Source organism: Dipodomys ordii, unplaced genomic scaffold (genome assembly GCF_000151885.1).
Source record: "Dipodomys ordii isolate 6190 unplaced genomic scaffold, Dord_2.0 Scaffold83, whole genome shotgun sequence".
In the NCBI taxonomy this organism is placed as follows: Eukaryota; Metazoa; Chordata; class Mammalia; order Rodentia; family Heteromyidae; genus Dipodomys; species Dipodomys ordii.
Window position 1 is genome coordinate 2,799,060 of NW_012267299.1, and position 14,305 is coordinate 2,813,364.

The window sequence follows — 14,305 nt, forward strand, 5'->3', positions numbered from 1 at the left end:
GGGCCCGCGAGCCTGGCCAGCGAAGGGAGCCGCGGGGCGCGCGCCCCAGGAGGGGCTTCGGAACCGCGCAGGATGCCCCACGAAGAGCTGCCGTCGCTGCAGAGACCTCGCTATGGCTGTAAGTACGCCGAGCGCGCGGGGTTCCCGCCAAGCTTGGGGAGCCCTCCCCACCGAGGACCGCCTGGGAGAGATCGTCCGGGTGTGTGGGGCAGGGCGGGGGGCTGGGGGAGAGGAGAAGCCGGCCGTGCGCCTCGAGGGGGAACCGGAGGGTAGAGGCTGGCAAAGTTGGGAGCTGGAGTTGCAAAGAGCAGCGAGGAGCGTCTTCCCGCGTTTCCCTCCAAATTCCGAATCTCCCGCTGCAAGCCCTGACCCCCCACCCCCCCCCACTCCGCAAACCTCCACGGGCGCCGGGGCTGGGCTCTGGGCCCGGCCAGGTGGGGGTTTTAGGGGTATCAGGTGAGGCGCCCCGAGAGCTCCGGGCCGCTGCCAGCTGGGGCCAGGTGGTGGCGTAAGGGACTTGATTTCTTCTGAAGCCAGAAGGGGCTGGAAGTTTGTTTGCCGTGGCTACAGGTGGGCACCCCAAGTAGTGTGCCCGCGCGCTCTGCTCGTGGCGGCGGCGGCTTTCCTGGAAAGGAGGCGACTCTTCCTATCCCGCTCCTTCTATTCGGGCTCACCTGAGCCTCTGGAGCCAGTTCTTGTCGCACGGATGTGAATCCTTTCTTGCCAAATCCCCAAGAGACATTTCGCACCAGCCCTCCTGCACCCTCCCGCAGCCCCCCCCCCCCATCCAGTGTGCGCCTGGGGATTGCTGCGGAACTGGGAACCCGATTACCCCGCCATGGGCAGCCCTCAGAAAGAGGTGGCCTTGGGCGATCTTGAGTGGATGGAGCCAGATTAGCACCAACCACGTGGCTTCGTGTGCAGAGTTCAGAGTCCTAAACATGTGCCAGGAAGTATTTCCTTTAAAACAAACAGAAAGTTGGCTGTCTTTCTCCAGGGCTGGCCCCGTTAGTGAACCCATGGCCATAGGTTAATGTTTTGCTTGAATTGGCCTTGGTGGCAAAGGTACCAGATTTAGATTAAGGTTGGGGGGTGGTACCTGCCAGCAAGGTGTGTTGTGTGTAGGTGTTTGTAGGTTGTGGGTAGGGCCACGGACATAATTCTCAAAAAAAGTTCCCCCACCCCACCCCCTGCCATTTTCCCCCAGTCTTGGAGTGGAGTGTCAAAGGTTTGTTTTCCTATATGACTTTTGGTGGTGTCAGGCTGTGAGAAAGGCCTCTGAGATATGCATTCAATGGTGGATGAGGCCTTAATTAGTTTGCAGTTAGGTTAAACCAGGCAGCAGAGCTGGGGGAGGCTCATCTAGGGGTTGTAGTGTCAACCTTAGGTCTCTGGAAGTCCTTGAATGTGATAAGCTCTCAGAAGGTCAGGTAGCCTCACTACAGCTTGGAAGGTATGCGCATGCGGAGTGGGCTGTGGGCGCTGCATGGTCCCGTGTTATCACTCATCAGCCAGACAGACTGCAGCCTGGCCCTAAGGTGGTGAGTGAACGCTGCGTTCCCATCCACCTCAGCGCGGGCCTCCGAGGGGGCGCCTGGATTCTCATTGAATTGACTCCGTGGCTTCAGTGTGCTTCAGAAGTAATCAGGGAGGTTTGGAGCTGGCAAGCCCCGAGGCTCATAGTCCTTGGGGCCCCTTCCTTGGAAGTTTTCCTGCAGCTTCCCTCACCAATCTGCTATCTGGAGGCCATTGTTGGAGTCATTACCTTCCCTGGACTCCTCAAGTGCTGCCATTCAGTGGCTTCTGACTTGTGTGCTGAGGTTTCTGTGGCCTTAGCATCACCATGAACTACAGAGTCCACTACACAGCCAGTCTGTCACTCAAACATACTTGTCATGATTTTGATACTGGTTGGTGAATGGATCTTTTACAGAGTATTTTAACATGCAAAGTGGCAGAATATACTATTGTTAATAGACACTCCTTGATATCGAGTATTCATACCAAAGGAGATGGTTTGATGTGTCAGTACAATTTCTGGTGGTTGTTTTCTGTCAACAGTCAGCTGGAGACTGTTCTCAGAAAGACCAGGGAAGGATCACAGTGATCTGTCCTTTCCCTGTTGCATGAGTTACAGGGTTGTGGGGTTTGGGTTTTTTTTTTTTTTGCTTGTTTTTTGAATTAGTTTGGCAAGGAGGTAGGTAGAGGTTGAAGAAAACCTCTAACTGAACTACACAGGCTTGCTTTCTCCCCAACACTTAAATATAAGGCACCAATAAATGATTGTCATTTTATTTTCAATGCTGCCCCTGTGTGTGTGTTTGTGTGCGCGCACACGTGCGCGCGCACATGTATGTGCTAGTACTGGGGCTTGAACCCAGGGCCTTGAAGTCTTGCTTAGTTATTTTCCACTCCAGGCTGGTGCTCTACCACTTGAGCGGTGCCTCCCTTCTGGCTTTTTTTCTGGGTAGTTGGAGATAAGGGTCCCTTGGATATGTTTGTATAGGCTGTTTTTGAACTGGGATCCTCAGGTCTCATTTCTTTAAATTATAATTTTATTATCTTTAAGTAAGCTTACAATTCAATAACATGTCAGCTCATGAATACAATGCATCTTGATCCATGTCACCTCTTGATTAGTTATGTGCCACTGGTATCCAGCCAATGCTCAACATTTTTTAAAATTTTATTTTCTTGTAATGATGCTGTACAGAGAGTTTACAGTTACATCAGTAAGATAATGAGTATGCTGAACATTTTTAGTGTAAGTTTTTGAGGCTTTAACAACTTTTTGATGGCTTCAGTGAAATTTGTTTTTTGGGTCCGGTCGTGGGGCCTGAACTCTGGGTCTAGGCACTGTCCCTCAGCTCTTCAGCTCAAGGCTAGCGCTCTACCACTTGAGCCACAGCGCCACTTCCGGCTTTTTTCTTTTTGCTTATATGGTGCTGAGGAATCGAACCCAGGGCCTTGAGCATGCAAGGCAAGCGCTGTACCACTGAGCCACCTTCCCAGCCCCTGAAATTGTTTAACTTGGGTCAGGTGTGGGCTTTTGTCCTTCCATCTGCTCTACTTCCCTGAACAGTCTACATTCAGTAATTCCAAATTCCTACACAAAGTAATTAACTGGCTCAGGGCTGTTGTGGTCTTCCCCTTCCCACCAGGCTGAGAGTCTGTAAAATACATCAGAAGTTGCCCTTGAGGGAGTTCTCAATGTGTTCTTCAGCAGGCTGCAAGCCTTCTCAGCTTTCTGACAGATGCAGGATTGCTGCAGAAATCTGATTTGTACACAGGAGCATTGAATTAAAATTGCATAGACTACTTTCCATTTAAATCCTGCAATTTTCCTAGGGACTTTGACATTAAGTGGCGTGATACTGATGCTTACAGAACCAAGCTGAAATATCAACTCAGTAACACAATGTCAGGAAAGAATGGATGAGGGGAGAGATGATAGATGCTCCCCTCATGCAGACTCAGGCAGGGACACATGCAGAACTGATTCTGTACTCAAACCCAACTCTAAAAAACACAGATGCTCAACTGTGATTTGCAAATACCTTTGGTGGTGTTGTAATGAACCATGTTGTGTTTGCCACATTAGTTTTGAAAACATGTTGCTGCTGTGACCTGTCAAAAGTTCTCTTTCCAATTATTTCTTGAAAGTTCAAAAGAGCAGGGAGAGCAAAAGGGACTTTGTGGCTGGAAAGATGACTTCAGTCACCACTGATAATCTAATCAACATTTCAGAGTTGCTGTGGGTCACTGATTGTGGGTCACTGACTGTTACTGTAACCTATGTAAACCTGTGGGTTTCTGCTCTGGAAAGTGGAGATTCTTGTTTGTGTATGTGTGTGTGTGAGTGTGTGTTTTACACATTGTGAAAAGAATAGTGATCAGTTTCCCTGTTTTGTTTTGTTTTTTGTTTTTGTTTTTGTCGGTGATGGGGTCTGAACTCTGGGCCTAGGCGCTGTCCCTCAGCTCTTCAGCTCAAAGCTAGTGCTCTACCACTTAATCCACAGTGCCACTTTTTCTGCTTATGTGGTGCTGAGGAATCGAACCCAGGGCCGCATGTATGCAAGGCAAGTACTCTACCACTGAGTCACCTTCCCAGCCCCTCCCTGTTGGTTTTTAAACTGCAGTATAAGTCTAGAGCACATGTATGTGTGTTTTTGTGTGTGTTGGTGGAAGGGTATTTTTTTTTTGGCAGTACTAGGGCAATGGGGTTTGAACTCAGGGGCCTCACACTTGCTAGATAGGTACTCTGCTTCCAGGACTGTGCCCCCAGGTATTTTTGCTTTTATAATTTGTTTTTCAGATAGAGGCATATTCTTTTTCTTGGGACTAGCCTCAGACCTGAATCCTCCTATCTAGCTTCCAGAGTAACTGGGATTACAGGTATGTATCACCACACCCAGGTGCTGCTATCAGCTTTTGAATAATACTCTTGTTTGAACGAGAGTTCTTAATCTCCTGGTTACTGGATAAGTATTGAGGTAGTCAAGACAACTGAACCTTATTCTGTGACAATTACCAATCTGAGATGGAGAACTGTGAGTTCTTACTAGCTGAGTCCAGCTGTGTACAATGGGTTAGCTAAGCACACATGTATGCTTGGCGTTAATGTTCTATCAGCACTTCTGTTTCCTCTGAGGAAATGTAGGCAGTGCTGCTGTGGGCTGTTGTCTTGGGTAGACAAGAGTCAAGCTATTCCTTCATGGGCCTCATGTCTTGGTTGAGCTTTTCCAGAAGGGGCTGTAAGGTCAACAGTTAAAGTGTTACTTTAGTATGCTTTTAACTTTAATTACATGTGTTAGTCAAAATGACTTGTTTGGGAGAGTTTAAGCTTGTAATTCCAAGTTCATTTTAAAATGTAATGTTATTTAAGGTGTTAGCTAACCTCTTTTTCTCTAGGGAACTATTGATTTCCCATGGATGGCTTCTTACCCTTCCATTCCATACGTTTGGTGTATGGTAGTGTGTGTAGGTGTGTGTGTGTGTGTGTGTGTGTATGTATATGTATGCATGTATGCATGGCACATGATATTTAGGATGGAACCCAGGATCTTGGGGAAGCCAGGCAATGCTCTTTCTGTCTCTGAGTTACACCTCTTATCCTTGTCTTGCTTTTTTTGGTCTTGGGGCTTGAACTCAGAGTCTGAGAACTGTCCCTGAGCTATATTGCTCAAGGCTAGTGCTCTACCACTTTGAGCCACAGCTCCACTTCTGGTTTTCTGGGGGTTAATTGGAAATAAGTGTCTCATGGACTTTCCTGCCAGGACTGGCTTTGAACCACAATCCTCAGATCTCAGCCTCCTGAGTAGCTAGGACTACAGGCATGAGCCATCTGCACAGGCAGTCTCTTGACTTCCTTTGCTTTTCGACAGTACTATTTAGTTAATGGCTTGCATACAAATAGATCTAATATTTGTCCAGGATTCATGATAACCAAAAGAGTATCCAAAGCTACTAATGCTCTGAACAAGCAGTTAGCATGGGAGAATGGAACTAAGGTTGAGTGCCTTTCATGTGTTGTATTATTACTATCAATTGCTCATTATTACTTTGGGGAAGACCAGAGAAACTGAAATCATGACTTTGTGTCCAGGCCACACAGCTAGTTGCTTATGGGAACTTGAAGTGCTATATAGTCAGACCTAGAAAGAAGCCTTTCCTCATCCCCTCTCTGTTGCCAACTTGTTTGGCCTGAGGCATGGGGGCTCCTTGTCTTCTACTTTCAGCTATTTGTCCTGATTTACAGAAACCTGTAGCCATTTGAATGGCGTCCTCTGGGTAAAACAGATACATGGTATTTTATTTTTATTTTTGGTATGTAGATGCTGAGGGGCTTAACTTAGGTCCTGGGCCATTGCTGTTCCTTAGCTTTTTCTGCTGGTGCTATACCACTTGAGCCACAGCTCTACTTCTGGATCTTTACCTGCTCTGGCTTTGATATATGATCCTCAGATCTTAGCCTCCTGAGTAGCTTGGATGTGAGCTAGGTGCTTATGCCTAGAGGATGCGTGGTATTTTTTTTAAGAGTCCATATTCTTGCTTTATATTTTTCCCCTAGAAAACATAGACAGGAACACAAGCACATTCAGATTTGTTAGAGGCTTTCATGAATGCATGAAGACAGCCCAGTTCACAGAGGCGCTTGAAGTGAAAAAACAAACAAACTTTTTTCCATGATTAATATATCAATGTACCAATGACTCCAAATGGAATTATTTATAAAATACACTTAATTACCTACATTGGGCATGCCTTAAAGTCTGCATGTGATAAGAAATGGTGAGCAACTTGAAGTTGGGCCTCTGACTAGTAAGCTGGGTACTTTCTGATACTATTGCTTGATTGTATCTTGTTTTTATTCATTAATTATTTTTTATTATTATTTTAAAAATGTCTCACTATGCAGTCTGGGCTGTCCTTAAACTTGTTATCCTTCTGACTCAGATTCTCTAGTCCTGTATTACAGGCATGGACCACCCCACCTGGTGTTGATTGTTCTTTTATCTTTCCCTCTTGAGAAGCTGTCTGGTGATGAGGCAGTGGCTAAGCTTTGGAGCTGACGGATGTGGGGTTCAATCCCAACTACCTCTGACTGCCTGAGTTCTTGGGGCATGTATGGAGTCAGACTCCTGGAAGTGACCAATATGGCTCTTGGCTCATCATTCTGAGCAAATTGCATATACTAAAGTGAATTGATCAGCTAATATGCACGAGATGTTGTAGATGAGGGGATGATGACTAAGGTAGTTACAGTTTGCAAGAGAGTCTAGAGATAAACGATAATGCTTATATTCCAAGTGCACTGTCAGGGTCAGTGGAGGTGACAATGTGAGCGGGAGGAGTTTGGATTTAGGAATGGAAAGGCCTCCTGAAGGTACTGAATTTGGACATGACCTTGAAATAGAGAGTGAATTTGTTGTGTGGGTAGTTTGCTGGGGTTCAGGTTTAGATCTGTGGATACATGCAGTGGGTGGATAGGGGGTAATTACAAGAAGACAGATCATGGACTCCTTTATAGGCAACACAGGTCAAATTGAGCCATCTTGTGAATTGCTTTAGCCAGTCCCTCACTGAAATATCTGTTTGTTTTTTGAAATGCTTAGAAAAGTTTTTTGTCATTATTCATGGATGAGTAGCCCAGTGCAGTGGGAAAGAGGAAAAGCTAGGTGTGTGTGTGTGTGTGGGAGACTTGATATCTTCTCTCCTGGTTAGGCTTGGGAATCTCTCTCTCTCTCTCTCTTGCTCGCTCGCTCGCTGGCTCTTTTGTTGTGGGGCTTGAACCAGGCTGTCCCTGAACTATTCAGCTCAAAGCTAGTGCTCTACTACTTTGAGCCAAAGTAACAATTCCAGTTTTCTGGTGGTTAATTTAGAGATAAGAGTCTCATGAGCTGGGCACTGGTGGCTCACGCCTGTAATCCTAGCTACTCAGGAGGCTGAGATCGGAGAAACATGGTTCAAAGCCAGCTCCGGTAAGGAAAGTCCATGAGACTCTTGTTTCCAATAAACCACCAGAAAACCAGAAGTGGTGCTGTGGTCAGTGGTAGAGGGCTTGCTTTGAGCTGAAGAGCTGAGGGACAGCTTCCAGGCCTAGAGTTCAAGCCCCATGACCAACCAAAAAAATAGAGTCTCATGGATTTTCCTACCCTGACTGGCTTTGAACTGTGATCCTCAGATCTCAGCCTCCTGAGTAGCTAGGATTATAGGTGTGAGCCACTGGCGCCCAGCCGGGAATGTCTTTTGGATGAGCCGCACTGTCTGATTGTTTCAGTAAGGACAGGGGATTTCTCTGAGAACAGGTGAGAAAAACAAATATAGTTAAAGCAGGGCAAAGATCTAGACTACTAAATTCTCTGAGGGTAATATTTCTCCTCTTTTATCCCCCCTCCCTCCCTTACTTGTGACAATTTTCACCTCTCCTCACTTTCACAGGAGATGTAATGACTTCCAGTGACAACATCGTAGTTTTATTAAAGAATGACGAAGACCATGTTTCCAGTTTCTTAGCTGTTGTTTGAGGAACTTTTTCAATAGTTAAGACTCCTTTTGGCCAGAAGCCCACTGATTTTATAAAACCTAATTTGCCTCTTCTCTGACTTTAACATCATATATCACTTCTTGGCTTTTGGCGAAGATCAAATACAATTTGACAGTCTTGTATTACATATGGCCCTTCCTGTCAAGGTGCTAACAGTAGCAGACAGCTGTTTCTCCATCATTGCTGTGGGTTTCAGAGAGCAGTCACTGGAGCAGCAATAGCAGAATGTTGCCTGAGACAGATGCCTGGCCCCACCCAGACCTGTAGGAACACTGGGGCTGCCTCCCCACCCCTAACCCCCTTCAATTTAACAAGCCTTCCAGGTGCTGTTGATGCATGGGGCATTGGAAGGGTAAAAAGACATTTCTAATATACTATTACTCTTCTCCACCATGTTGGCAGGTTTTTGTCAAGTAAGTGAAAACACATGGGCCTGTTACAGAATGTTTTATGCATAGCATTCCTTGTTGGGTTTGCTTTGAGCATGCTCAGGGACCACATACAAACCCAGGCACTGATTTTTTTTAAGGGTTTGTGTTTATATTTTATAATCTGTCTTGATGTGGCTTTAATAAGATTACTTGTCCCTCCTCTTGAGACAAATATGATTTTGAAGGAAAATTTTTGTAGGGTTTCCAATGTTAGGACCATTGGCCAAGGCTGGGGCTTCTTGGAGGTCCCATGCCTGGCAATTCTAGGTTTCTACCCCTTGGGTGTGGGGATGGGGATGGATGGTAAGAATTGGAAGATGTCTTCTTTTTTTCTCCACATCGATATACAGGTTTCTTTTTTCATTCATTCACATTTTTGCTAACTTTCGTTGAATATGTTAGCAGGAACATTATTTAATAGGCATAAGTCTTCCCAGCTCATTTTCTCTTTGTAAGGCGATTACAGATCTGTATTTTTATAAAGGGTGTTGGTAGTTTTGTTTGTTTGTTTTTATTTGAGACCCCAAAGGAGAAAACTGAACTGTGTTCTTTTTTTCTACTACTGTAGAATCTCTGAAGGAAAATATTTTTACATAGCATAAAACATCGGCCAGGCATGGTGCTGTACGCCTGTGGTCCCAGCTACTAGGGTGGCTGGGGCAGGGTGATCACTTGAGCCCAGGAATTTGAGATCAGCCTGGGCAGAAAAGCAAGAATCTGTTCATCAATCAATCAGTGGATACTTAGCATGTGTATGAACCCTGTGCTCAGTCTCAGAACACATACACATACACATACAAACTTGATAGACTCATTACTTCCTAGTAAGTTTTTTCTCAGTTCTTGTATTTTTTGGCAGCATGAATTCAATCTATAGTAATGCTAATACATTCCCTAATGCAAGTGGACTTGATTAGCATGTGATTGAAACATGTTTTCCTCATACTTAACTATCTAGCTAATAGGCTGGTGCCCTGGTACCCTTGTTCAAGAAATATTTTCTATTGCTACCATTTTTGCTTAATATATCATTACTGCTTGTCTAAATGAGAAACTTATTTCCATTACCTGGCATATGAATTTCAAGAGCTTTCAAGTGCCAGGTGCACATTTTTTGTAGAGTTTAGGTTTGTCTTCCTTGTGCAGCTGGGTAAGTTGTTTTAATTCTGTGTGCCTTACTTTCCTCATCTGAAAAATGTGGATGAGAGAGTGTATGTTCAAAGGGTTATGGGTAATACATAGGCTCAGCCTGTGAATGGTGGGTAGCAATGGTTATCTCCCCTTTTCTATTGCTGTCTTCTATTCGTCCTCTCATTGTTCTTCCTTTCCCACTTGAGCAGAAGTGAATTTAATCACTGAAAATTCCTGTTATGTTTATGGAAATATAGTTTAACCTACCAATTTAGAAGGGGATCAGATTTATCCTTGTGTATGTATGCTTGAAAAAAAATAAAACAAAAACAAAGGCCAGCAGGGTGCTAGTGGTTTACGTTTGTAATCCTAGCTACTCATGAAGCTAAGATCCAGAGAGTTGCGGTTTGAAGCCAGTGTGTACAGAAATGAGACTCCATCTTCAATTAACCAGCAAAATGCTGGGCTGGAGGTGTTATTCAAGTGGCTGTATGCCAGCCAAACAAGAAAGTAGAGCAAGTGAGAAGCCCTGAGTTCCAGCCCTGTTCCATACAACAAAACAAAATCCCATATTTTCTGGTACTGGTTCCAAGTAAAGTTGGTGGGGTTTTGGGGTTCTGGCTTGCATGTTATATCACCTCACAGTGATCTTGGAGCTGTCACTTGCATGCATACCTGAGTGTGAGCTAGGAAGGACCACTCTGGATTTACCAGGAGTCTTTTATTTAGGCTTCCAGGATTAAGTTGCCACGGTATGCAGGATTTCTTATGTCATCTACATGAGACAGGGCTGTTTAAAATATGTCTGAGTCTTTCTCAGATTGTAGAGTTCACCACCAACCTTGTCAGCCAACCCTGTGGTGAGCTCTGTGATAGGTAGTGTATAAGGGAAAGTAAGGAGATGGAGGAGGAACACTGGTTTCATCTGACAGCCTTCAGGCCCACTGTGTTGAGAAGTTAGCCAAGTTTTAGGTTTCTGGACCTAAAGAAGCTCAACATTTAGGGACAGCTCAGTGGTTGAGCACTTTGCCTAGCATGTTGAGACTCTGGGCTCAGTTCCCAAGCACCGGAAAAAAACCCCAACAAAAACCCAGTAGAAAAGAGAATCTTGGTTACTTACTTCCAAATTGTACATCCATTCTGCTATCTTCTCCTTCTTACCTGTTTTTTTTCTTTTATTCCAGTGTTTGATAAAATCATTACTTATCACCCTTTTACTCTCCACCTTCCCCAAAGGGGCCATTTCTCTCAGCCACACTTGGCCGGTTCCCCACTGGAAACTCAAGTGCTTCAGCTTGGGTTTACTGAGCAGGCTTCACAGGATTGGGTTGGCAAGGTGTCAGTCACACAGCAGATCTCATGGAATGGGTTTTCCATTTATCACCTGTCAAACCCTGGCACCCAGGAAAGCTCCAGAAAAGGCAGCCTTTCCAGAGCCTGGCAAGGAGAGCTCAGGAAGTTTGTTCAAGAAAAGGTCATTATATGATAACCTATACAGGACTCTAGGCCTTCACACACTGTCAGACTAAAGGAGGATACCCTTAGTGGAGAAACCCAAAGGTATAACTTCTCTGAACATTTGAAATACTGTTCATCAAAAGGAATTCCAGGAAATGGAAATGGGTTTTGTTGGAGGTGGTGGTGGTGGTGGTGGCTGTTATTTTGGGGGTGGGTAAAGAGAGGTACAGAAAGGGAGGGAAGAAAGGTGAACAAATGTAATCATGCTATTCGGTATACACTCTGTGGAAAATGACCTATGTAACTTGTGGGCAGGGATAGGAGGGGGAAACTGGGAGAAAGTGAAGGAAGGGGTGACATTAAAAAAGAAGAAATGTACTCATTATCTGAGTTATGAAATGGTAACCCTTCTTAATAACAATAAAGTATTCTTTTAAGAAAAGAAAAAGTCATTACAGAGTTAATAGAAACATGCTCTTGCTTTTGTTATGGATTTGCTAATGAATTTTATTTTTCAAATGAAAAACATGTTTGTTTTTAATGGATGAATTAATTTGCTAGTACAGGGGCTTGAACTCAGGCCTTTGTGCTCTTGGCTGACTTTTTTGCTAAAGGCTGGCACTCTATCACTTGAGCTATACCTCCACTTCTGGCATTTTGCTGGTTAATTGGAGATGTCTCTGGTCTTTTCTGACCAGAGTTTGAACTACATTTCAGCCCCCTGAGTAGCTAGGATTACAAGGCATGAGCCACCAGTGCCTGGCCATGTTTATATTTTTAAAAAGAATGTGTGAAGGTGCAGTGGGGTTTTTTTCCCATGAAAATCCAAGGCCTTGTTTGATACTTCTAGATATTGCCTTAAAGCCTTCTTCCTTGAGTCTCTGGAATTGTGTTTGCTTCTTTTGGCTTGAATTGGCTGATTATTTAGAGGATTTGGGCTTATATCTTCTTCTCCAGTGTAGACTCTGGCTGCAACTTCAAGTTTGAATAGGTGAACTCTAGGAAAGACATGAAACTTAAAATGGCTTCTATATAGTAATATATTTATTGTGTGGTATTTGGGATTGAACCCAGCATCCCGTGAATGCTAGACAAGAACTCTACAATTTGATCTACATCCCCTGCCCTTTTGTTTGTGTTTTGTTTTTGAGATAGAGTTTTACTGTGTTTATCTGGGCTGGCCTCAAACTTGAAATCCAACTGCTCCACCTTCTAGAAGTAACCTAGGAAGTATTGTCAGCCTGGATTAGTGAGAGATGTGAGGCATTGTGCCACCAAGGGCAGCTTCTGGCATTTTGAGATTTGGACTGAAGTACCAGTTACTCTTTCTCTAAGTATGATTTCTCTGAGCCTCCTACTCTTCGGTATGGGGATTTAACCTAGCACTTCTGCTTGCAAGGCAGGTGCTACACTATCTGAGCCATGGCCCCAGACTCTGAGCTTCTTTCTACATCTGGAAAAAAGAGTGACCACCTTCTCTTCAACTCCAGTATGGTATTTTTCTTGTATTTTGTCTTTCCGTGTTTGAATCTTCAGAATCTCAGAGAGGACTACAGCAGCCATCATTCTTAGTTTTGTGGGACAACATAGGCCCACATAATTTCCCCAACTGACCTTCAGAGCCCCCCTTCATTTGCCTGTGACTGCTCTGCCTGTTAGTGAGTACCCCCACATCTCCATTAGGTCTTTGTGGAGTCCAGGTCAGTTTCCAGGTATGAATGTCTCAGGAGTGATTCTTGTTTCCCCTACATGGGTCATGTCTGGCCACAGTGTCTGGTCTCCTGCTTCTAGTGATGAGGCAATTTAAGTCCTCCACTGTGAGGCCATTTTTTGAAGTCCATTGAGTTAATTAAGTTCCACATGTAATGTGCATATTTTAATGTGGTGAAATACATACAACGTACAATTCTTGTTGTAAACATTTTCCAGTGAGCAGCCTGCAGCATCAGAAGTACATTTACACTGTTGTGTAACTATTCCATTGTTGTATAACATCATCAACTATGTTCAGAACTTCTTTTCTCCCCAAACTGAAACTCTGTACTGGTTTAATAATAACTTTACACTTTTTCCTCCATACATACTGTCTTAACCTCCATGCTACTCTGTATCTCTTAATTTGACCACCCCAGGTGGCTTACCAAAGTGAAATCATATCATGTTGGTCCTTTCTGCGTCAGGCTTATTTCACTTAGTATGCCCTTAGTGTTCGTTCATTTGTGGTGCAGCATGTGACAAGATTTCCCTTCATTTAAAGGCTGAATAATACTCCCCTTTATGGATGCTATGTGTGTATTCTACATTTGGCTTCATCTAGTCCTCTGTTCATAACATGTAGGTTGGTTTTCACCTTTTGGCTGTGGTGAATTACATTGCTATCATCAGTGTGTACACACTACTCAAGTTCTTGCTTTCCCTTCTTTTGGGTGTATACTCAGAAGTGGGAAGTAGTCCCTTACTTTTAGTGGAATGAATGGAGGAATACTTGGAAGAGCAAAGTACCTTTGATTCAAGGAGGATTCAAATCAAATATGGGTCTTTAGACTTTTTCAGCCTACCTCCTGGGAAGCCTTGTGTGGCTCTATCTTATCTTTGAACAGAACAAAGAAAAATAGAAATAAAATCTGGTTGTGACAGAACTTCTTGGTGACATTGGGTGACAAGAACTGGAGTCTACTTTTTTATTGTTACTATGTAAACTAATATTATTTATTTCTGCCTTTTATCTGTAAAAATAGTAAATAATAAAACCATAAGCTAACTCTCTGGGAAATATGTGATTTCTCTCTCTCTCTCTCTCTCTCTCTGGTGCAAGTATTGGGGCTTAAACTCAGGGCCTGGGAGCTATCTCTTAGTTTTTTGGCTCAAGGCTGGTACCCTATCACTTGAGCCACACCTCCACTTTCAACGTTTTGCTAGTTAATTGGAGATAAAAGTCTGACAGACTTTCCTGCCCAGGCTAGCTTCAAACCAAGATCCTCAGATCTGAGCAGCTAGGATTACAGACATGAGCCTCCAGCATCTGGCTGCATATGGGATTTTAAAAATAGACGATTGGTGCAGTTTGTTAGCCTGATTCTCCGAATATTAGCTGTGAGAGACTTTGGGCAAGGTGAGAAATTTCTTGACTCATGATCTGCACTAAAATGGTCAATCAGAACCAGAATTGCATGGATTCATCTATGTAAAGTTAAAAGTTAAAGGAGGTTTTAAGGGGTGATATTGTCCAAAAATGTAG

The 14,305-nt window shown here is 44.1% G+C and overlaps 1 protein-coding gene across 1 annotated transcript in view; it reads left to right on the plus strand.

The window, feature by feature from the left end:
* Window positions 1–6: 6 nt before the first annotated feature.
* Window positions 7–14,305, plus strand: part of Iqgap2 (IQ motif containing GTPase activating protein 2) — a 256,487-nt gene continuing 242,188 nt past the window's right edge. The window contains exon 1 of the mRNA XM_013025233.1: window positions 7–118. Coding sequence (XP_012880687.1) covers window positions 73–118 — 46 coding nt within the window. The 5' untranslated portion in view covers window positions 7–72. The remainder of the gene's footprint in view (window positions 119–14,305) is intronic.